The sequence below is a fragment of the Lepidochelys kempii genome, chromosome 13, assembly GCF_965140265.1.
Source record: "Lepidochelys kempii isolate rLepKem1 chromosome 13, rLepKem1.hap2, whole genome shotgun sequence".
Taxonomy (NCBI): Eukaryota; Metazoa; Chordata; order Testudines; family Cheloniidae; genus Lepidochelys; species Lepidochelys kempii.
In genome coordinates, this window is record NC_133268.1 from 33089492 (window position 1) to 33099026 (window position 9535).

Sequence of the window (9535 nt, forward strand, 5' to 3'; positions counted from 1 at the left end):
GGCAGTAGAAGCTTGTGCTTTACTATTCCAAGGTCCTAGTTTGATTCCTGACGCTGATGTTTCCAGCAGAAAATTGAGATTTGCTTTTCTGATGAGAAATCAACATGTTTTGAGAAAAAAACAAATCCTTTAATAGAAAACATAGAAAGGTAGGAATGGAAGGGACCTCAAGAGGTCACTTAGGCCAGGCCCATTGCTGAGGTAGGACTGAGGAAACCTAGACCATCACTGACAGGTGTTTATCTAAACTGTTCTTTAAAACATGCAGTTATGGGCATTCCACAATCTCCCTTGGTAACCTGTTCCAGAGCTAAGCTAGCCATAGACTTAGAAACTTTTTCCTAATATCCAACTGAAATTGCCCTTGCTGCAAATTAAGCCAATTCCTTCTCATCCTGCCCTTGGTGAATGTGGTGAGTAATTGATCACCTTCATCTTTATAACAATCTTTTACTACAAACTGAAGCTCTGAACAAAGGACTGAATGACCCATCCAAGCTGTGGATGTGCTCCAGAGGGACTTTCAAGCCAGCAAACTCACCAATACTGCTAAGAACTTGATACATGGACTTTGAATCTTTGTATGTATGTGAGTTTTGTATCATTTAACAGCTCGCTTCTTGTTCTTACTTTTTTCTTTGTAACAAACCTTTAGTTTTAGGCACTAAAGGATTGGCTGGCAGCGTGGTATTCTGGGTAATATCCAAACCTATATTGACCTGGTAACATGGCTGACTCTTTGGGGGTCAGAAGAACATTTTGTATATGTGAGCAGGGTTTTTTAAATAACTTCTCACTGTGCTGGACCTATGTGCTGACTGGGAGCCAGAGAACTGGAATGCAATAGAGGGGGCTATGTGATTTCTTTTTTGCTTCTTGATAACTAGTGTGGGGGATCAGAAGCACAATTTGTGACTCATTGGGGAGTTTAACTTCAGTGTTATCCACCAGTCTTGGGAGTATCTGGTCTTCCTTCTGTAGTCTGCCCTGCCCTTGGCATTTCCAGTGATGGCTGGAACACCGGGTCACACTGACTATTTTCTAGCTTGGACATGCCCAGCTCTTTCAACCTTTTCTCATCGGTCATGTTTTCCAAACTTTATAGAATCATAGACTTTAAGGTCAGAAGGGACCATTATGATCATGTAGTCTAACCTCCTGCACAACGCAGGTCATGGAATCTCACCCACCAACTCCTGTAACAAACCCCTAACTTATGTCTGAGCTATTGAAGACCTCAAATCGTGGTTTAAAGACTTCAAGGTGCAGAGAATCCTCCAGCAAGTGACCCGTGCCCCACGCTGCAGAGGAAGGCAAAAAAACCCCAGGGCCTCTTCCAAGGAGCCCTGGGGGAAAATTCCTTCCTGACCCCAAATAAGGCGATCAGATAAAACCCTGAGCATGTGGACAAGACTCACCAACCAGACACCCAGGAAAGAATTCTCTTTAGTAACTCAGATCCCACCCCATCTAACATCCATCACAGGCCATTGGGCATATCTATGGCTAGTAGTCGAAGATCAATTAATTGCCCAAATTAGGCTATCCCATCATATCATCTCCTCCATAAACTTAACAAGCTTTGTCTTTGTCACATTTGTTGCTTTCCTCTGGAGTCTCTCAGATTGGTCTCATTTTCTGTAAAGTGTGACATGGGACACAGTACTCCAGCTGAGACCTCACCAGTGCTGAGTGGAGTGGAACAGCTGCCTCCTGTCTCTCACACATGACACTGCTGTTAATACACCCCAGCATGGTATTTACCTTTTTTGCCACACCATCACACTCTTGACTCATATTCCATTTGTGATCCACTATAACCCCCTAATCCTTTACTTCAGTACTGCTGCCTAGTGTGCTAGTCCGCATTTTGCATTTGTGCTTTAGATTTTTTTCCTTCCCAAGTATAGCATTTTGCACTTCATTGAATTTTATCTTCTTGATTTCTGACCGTTACTCCCATTTATCAACATCATTTTAATCCTGTCCTCCAAAGTGCCTGCAGCTCCTCCATGCTTGGTGTCATCTGCAAATTTTATTGTCATACGTTCATCCAAGTCATTCATGAAAATATTGAATAGAACCAGACCCAGGACGGACCCCTGTGGGGCTCCACTGGATATATCCTCCCAGTCTGACAATGATAAGTATTCTTTGAAAACAGTCTTTCAACCAGTTATGCACACACCTTATGGTAATTTCATTTAGCTCCTATTTCCCTAGTTTGATGGTGAGGCAACCATGAAAGACTGTATCAAAAGCTGTAATAAAATCAAGGTATTTCACATCTACTGTTTCCCGCCCCCCTCCATTAGGCCAGTAATTCTCTCAAAGAAGGAAATTTGACACAGAGATGACCTGTTCCTGCTGACCGTGTGTGTGCAGGGGGCACAATTTAAAGGTTCACCCACCCCCGTAACTACTTGAGTTGCTCCCCTCCCACTGATAGTCCTCTCCCTTATCCTCAGTTTCCCCTCCCATAAAGCAGCACCCCTCCCCAGCCCCAGCTGTTGCTCCTGCTTCTTTGTAGTGCACAGCTCACAGCTCGCTGGCTCTTGCAGCTGCCGCACAGGGAGGGGACCTGGCCGCACCATGTGACCGAGCAAGGCTGGCAAACCCAGGCAGAAATCAGGGGGGCATGTGACCTCTTGTGCCCCCCATGTGTTGCCTCTGGCTTGACACGATATGTTCTTAAAAATCCATGCTGGCTCTCACTTATCACCTAGGTTTGATGACTATTGTAAATTATAGAGAAAAAAACCACAAGAATTTCCTAATTAGCATGTAAGAAATCCAAACATGTTAATTTGTGGAATTACACAAATAGGGCACCCATATAACCTTAAATCTGACCTATCACAGAGTTTTCCAACTTCCCAGAGAGTCAAAACTCAGGGAAATATTATGCACATGCTCTATTTGAATAATTGTATTTATTTTATACAATTAACAGTCATTCCCCTTTGTCTTCCCCACATTATTTCTTTAACTCAAAGTTTCTCCAACAGCAGACTATAAAGTGGAGTTAATGTTCAGACCACATGTCAGTAATTTGGGGATAAATATATTACAAGGATGTTGTAATTTTTTCCAAAAGGACATAGGATAGTCACCATTATAATTAAACAAAATCCAAACATCTTACAATCAGAAATGACAGTTGGGTTCCCAAATAACCTTAACTCTGCCCTGCAGTGACATCACTAGGGGAAATTGGAAAAAAAAAGTACTGTTCTTAAAAAAAATTGTGTCAACAAAGACTAAAATGTTTTTATTGTAATTTTTTTTTTGGTTTTCATTTAATTTGTGTCCTTTTAGGGAAGAGTTTTCTGTTCAGGAATTTCCTTAGTGCTGTTTTCACCTCCTCATTTCTCAGGGTGTAGATCAGGGGGTTCAGAACTGGGGTGACGATGCTGTACATGAGGGTGGGTATCATGTCTCTTTCAGAGGGGAAACCCGGTGAGGAAATCATGTAGTTGCTAAGGCCTGGCATATAGAATAGCGACACCACGGTGAGGTGGGATGCGCAGGTGCAGAAGGCCTTTCTCCTACTTTCCCGCAAGTGGACTTTCAGCAGGAGGAAGGAGATGATGTAGATGTAGGAGAAGAGCGTGAGGATGAAGGAACTCAAACCGAGGACCCCGGCATTGATGTTGAGTACGGTCAGGTTGAGGTGGGTGCTGCCGCAGGCAAGGCTCAGCAGGGGCTTGATGTCACAGAAGAAGTGGGGGATGAGGTTGGAGCCGCAGAATTGCAGCTGGGAGGTCATGACTGTGGACATCAGGGCATGGAGGAAGCTGATGGACCAGGTGGCCGCTGCCAGGAGCAGGCAGGTCTGTGGGCTCATGACCAGCCTGTAGCGCAGCGGGTTGCAAATGGCCACGTAGCGGTCATAGACCATGATGGCCAGCAGCACAGTCTCGCTGCTGCCCAGGAGGTGGAAAAAGTGGAGCTGGGCCAGGCAACCAGCAAAGGAGATGGTCTGGTGCTCAGACAGGAAACCAGACAGCATCTTTGGCACAGTGACTGTGGAAAAGCAGATGTCCAGGCTGGAGAGGTTGCCGAGAAAGAAGTACATGGGGGTGTGGAGCCGGGGCTCAACCACTACCATGGTTATGATGGCCCCGTTACCCAGCAGGCTGGTCACGTAGAGCAGCAGGAAGAGAGGGAAGAGGAAATGATTCAGCCCTGGGAGATTCGTCAGGCCTAAGAGGACAAACTCGCGCATCTCCGTCTGGTTCTTCATTGATGAGGATGGGAGGGAGATGTGCTAGAGCAGAAAGAGATGCACAAATCATTGTAATTTGTATTTCAACAAGCACCCTCCACCCAAGGTCTCAGAGTGCCTGCCAGTCATTCATTAACCCTTCCCAGTCCTTCTATGGGTTAACATCTCCGTTTTATAGTCTGGGAAATGTCGATAGAGAGGGGCAATGTATCATCTGTATACCTATATCTATAAAATGCTATTCGGTTGTAAATTTAAGCACTTGATAGTAAGGAAATGCCAGATCATCTACAGCTCCCCGTGCAACTGTCATTCTACCCCTCGTGCATCCATCCCATGCACTGAACAAAGCAAGGCTCTTGGGCAAGAAAACAGTATATGTTAATGTGATTAAATCCCATAGCATAACGCATATGAAAAAAGGGGCTGAATTAAGGTTGCAATGACAACTGTAAAGCTGGCATTTTCTAACTGCCAAAAGTAGAATTTGACTTTGAAATGTAAATGATATTCTTGTACGTAGGGGTTGGTTTTTTTGCATAATTCTCTTAGGTGCAGCAAAAATAAAGATAATCAGTTCTGGCTTACCCCGAGCCATGCCGCAAAGATTTCTGCCACTTAATCAACAGGTATGATTACGTTAGCTTGTGTCAGAAGAAGGGTCTTATAGATAGAGCCCTACCAAATCCATGGGCTATTATGGTCAATTTCATGGCCATAGGATTTGAAAATTGGTAAATGTTACGTTTTCAGCTGTTTAATCTGAAATTTCACTGTGTTGTAACCATGAGGGTCCCAACCCAAAAGGGGATTGTGTGTGTGTGTGTGGTGCGGGGGGTGTTGCAAACCTGTTGTAGAGGGGTCATGGGATTGCCATCCTCACTTCTATGCTGCCTTCAGAGCTAGACTGTGAAGGCAGCAACCACAAAGCTTCCCTGCAGCTGCAGGAGGTTCTCGGAGGTGGAGTGCTGTCCCTCCCGTACCCAGCCAGATCTGGGAGCCCCCATTGTTGGGGCACTCCCAGCAGCACAGGAAAGATTGGACACAACTGCACAAGTCTCCTCCAGCTACAGGAATGTCTGGGGCTGCTGCCCAGAGAGCGTCTTGCAGCAGGCACCTGGAGGTGGTTCTGATCTCCCCCGCAAAGGCAGCTGTGAAGGAGAGGGACAAGTCCTGCCCCACCCTGCCCAGCTGGAGATAGGGGCCCCCTTTGCTGGGACGCTCCTAGGAACAAGGGAACATTGGATTACATGTGGAATGGCTTATTTCATGGTCCATGATGCATTTTTCACATCCGTGAAATAGGGCCCTACTTATAGAAGAGGGCAGGGGCATAGAGAGATGAGGCCAAGTGGTTGGTCTTAGAGATGGCCAGGGGAACCCAAGCTCATATCGCCTTCTTTCTGCCCTTCCATCCCCCAATGTTCCAGAAGCAATTGGCTATTCCATTACCTCATGTGTTGCTGTTTCCAAAAGTCACTACTCATATCCTCTGTTCAGCATCCAACTGAAAATAGAATGAAACAGAGAAAATGGAGTGAGTGAGAGAGGAGTGGAAAAAAAAAACGAAAAATATGAACTGTAAGAAAGAAAGGTAGAAAAAAAGGAGGAAAGAATAATAATTTCAGAGTCTGAGAACATGCTGATGTTTTCCGTTCGTAGATAAAGAAGAGTGAATTGTTATAAGCTCTTCAGTTCCTGAGTAAACTGGGTTCCTCCTGAAGATAAAATATTATAACAATGTAGGACAAAATCCACCCTATGGGAATCTTAAGAGAGGATCAAACACTAATTGCTCTGGAAACCTTGATAACTGTGAACAGAGAGACCTTTTTAACACAGTCACATTCTCTGAAACACCACATTGTGAGCAGGGAAATTGCCTTCCATCTGACAGCTCTCCTGGGATGTAATTCTTGTACCACCTGAGAATTTGAAGTTAGAAAACAAACAAGACCAACACTTCCTGGAAAGATGGAGGTTGACAATATTGTGAGGACTAGAGTTTGTTGAAAAGCATAAAGAAGAGCCACTGATCTATAAATGTTTCCACTAGCAAGTCCACTCAATTTTTGTAACCAGTATTTGAGTAGTGAAGTGGTTCTGTGTGAGAGATTGGGAAACACCCATCAATGACAGGTTTCAGATAGCAGCCTTGTTAGTTTGTATCCGCAAAAAGAAAAGGACTACTTGTGGCATCTTAGAAACTAACAAATTTATCTGAGCATAAGCTTTTGTGACCTACAGCTCACCCCATCAATGGATACCATAATTGAGGTATAGGCATCTGAATAGAACTGAACAAGGCAAAATCTGGCTCCAGAGCTCAGGGGCTTGAGCACATTTCCAAAGGTATTTAGGCACCTAAGGATGCAGATAGATACCTAATATGATTTACACAATCACCTAATGACAGGTTTCAGAGTAACAGCCATGTTAGTCTGTATTCGCAAAAAGAAAAGGAGGACTTGTGGCACCTTAGAGACTAACCAATTTATTAGAGCATAAGCTTTCGTGAGCTACAGCTCACTTCCTCAGATGCACCTAAATGACCTAAATGAGTTAGGCACCTAACACCTATTGAGCTAACTTAACTTTGGTACCTGGAAAAATAAAGGAGCAAATAATCAAACCATCAATTTGTAAGCACCTAAAAGAAAATAAGGTGACAAGTTACAATCAACATGATTTTGTCAAGAACAAATGGTGTCAAACCAGCCTAATATCCTTCAACAGAGTAACAAGCCTTGTGGCTGGGGGAAAGCAACAAATGTGAGATACCGCAACTTTACTAAGGCTTTTGATACTGTCTCACAATACAGTCTAGATGAACCTACTATACCGTAGGTGCACAAATGGTTGGGCAACCATACTCAGAGAGTAGTTATCAATGGTTCATTGTCAAGCTGGAAGGGTATATCGAGTGGGGTCCCACAGGGATCTCTCCTGGGTCCAGTTCTATTCAATATCCTCATAAATTATTTAGATAACAGCAAAGAGAGTACACTTATAAAGTTTCCAGATGATACCAAGCTGAGACGTTGCAAGAGCTTTGGAGGATATGATTAGAATTCAAAATGTTCTTGACAAACTGGAGAAATGATCTTAAATACATAGGGTGAAATTCAATATGGAAAAATGCAAAGTACTCCACTTATGAAAGAAAAATGAAATGCACATTTACAGTTGGGAAACTATTGCTTAGGAAGGAGTACTGTAGAAAAGGAACTGGGTGTTATAGTCAGTGTTCCCTCTAATTTTTCCCACCCATATGCGGCATGAATTTTGTTATGTGCCCGAATATGGAGGTGATGTGCGACACATCACCTTCATATTGGGGCACATAACAAAATTCATGTGGTGGGGGTGGGGCTGAGGGGTTCAGAGTGTGAGAGGGGGCTCAGGGCTGGGGCAGAGGGTTGGAGTGCATGGGATGAGGGCTCTGGCTGGGGGTGTGGGCCATGGGGTGGTGCCAAGGATGAGGGGTTTGGGGTGCAGGCGGGTGCTCAGTGGCTATGGCGGGAGAGATGACTCCCCCCAGGTCTCTCTCCCTGCAGCAGCACCTGGGCCTCATCATGGCAGCTCTGGGGCTGGAAGATAGGTGCCCCTTCCTCGGCCCCAGCAGGTCGTGGCTGGGTCCAGGCCTCCCTGGATGCACTGGCCAACAGGTTCAGATGCCCGTCCGTGGCTGGGTCCAGGACGCTCCAGCCATGCTTGGGGCCGGCCTGGGCTGTGCCACAGCAGAGTTGGGGCCAGGGGAAGGGCGCTCCTCCCCCGGCAGCGGCAGGTCCCCCGTCAAGTACCTTGAGCGCCTGTGTGGAGTTAAATAGGCTGTGTCACCACCGTGTGGTCACGCAGCTTACAGGGGACTTAGGTTATAATGGATCACAAAGTAAATGTGAGTCAACAATGTAATACTGTTGCAAAAAAAGTTAACCTCATTCTGAGATGTATGTAAGCAAGATGCAAGCAAATTCTTCCACTCTATTCAACATTGATAAGGCCTCAGCAGGAGTATTGTGTCCAGTTCTGGGCACCACACTTCAGGAAAGATGGGGGCAAATTGGAGAAAGTCCAGAGGAAAGCAATAAACAAGATTAAATGTCTACAAAATATGACCTATCATTGAAAAAAATGTTTTTTTTAGTCTGGAGAAGAGAAGCCTGAGGGGGTACATGATAACAATCTTCAAGTACATAAGAGGTTGTTATAAAGAGGAGAATGATAAATTGTTGTCCTGAACCACTGAGGACAAGATAAGGACTAATTCAACTTGCTTCAACTACAGCAAGGTTGATTTAGTTTAGACATTAGAAAAAAACTTCCTGACTGTAAAGATAACGAAGCACTGGAACAAATTAACTAGTGAAGTTGTGGAATCTCCATCACTGGAGGTTTTAAAGAACAGGTTGGGCAAACACCTGTCAGGGATGGTCTAGATAATACTTAGCACTGCTTCAGTGCAGGGGACTAGATTAGGCCTATTCCAGTCCAACATTTTGGTGCTTCTCTGATGCGGTGCTATGGCTCACTATTGTGGCGGTTATGCTGCATGGCAAAGTTGATGTGTTCCTATTGCCTTTATTAACAGAGCAGTATCTTTTAGGCATGCAACAGAATCTTGTGCTTTTCTATCCCAAGGTCCTAGGTTTGATTCTTGATGCTGACATTTCCAGCTGAAAATTGAGATTTGCTTTTCTGATGAAAAAATCAACATTTTTTTTTAAAGAAAAGCCAATCCTTTCATAGAAAACATAGAAGTGTAGGACTGGAAGGGCTCTCAAGGGGTCATGTAGGCCAGCTCCCCACCCCATGCTGAGGCAGGACCATGTAAATGAAGGCAATTCCTGACAGGTGTGTGTCTAGTCTATTTTTAGAAACCTCCAATGACAGGGATTCCACAGCTTCCTATGGTAACCTGTTCCAGAGCTTAACTAGCCATAGAGTTAGAAACTTTTTCCTAATATCTAACCTAAATCTCCCTTCCTACAAACTAAGCCAATTTCTTCTCATCCTACCCTCAGTGGACATGCAGAACAATTTATCACTATCCTCTTTATAGCCACCTTTTACATATTTGAAGACTCTGAACTAGTGCTGTTGATTAATTGCAATTAACTCAAAAAAATTAAGTACGATTAAAAAAATAGACATGACACTGCTGTTAATACACCGCAGCATGGCATTTGCCGTTTTTGCCACACCGTCACACTGTTGACTCATATTCCATTTGTGATCCATTATGACCCCCAGATCATTTTCTGCAGTATTCCTGCTTAGCCTGTTATTTCTAATTATGCATTTGCA

The 9535-nt window shown here is 44.3% G+C and overlaps 1 protein-coding gene across 1 annotated transcript; it reads right to left on the reverse strand.

Annotated features, from left to right (window-relative positions):
• Positions 1-3295: 3295 nt before the first annotated feature.
• On the reverse strand, positions 3296-4246 carry LOC140897205 (olfactory receptor 12D1-like). The gene has a single exon (XM_073309600.1). It carries the CDS (start codon positions 4244-4246, stop codon positions 3296-3298), a length of 951 nt encoding a protein of 316 aa, XP_073165701.1.
• Between the last annotated feature and the right edge of the window lie 5289 nt (positions 4247-9535).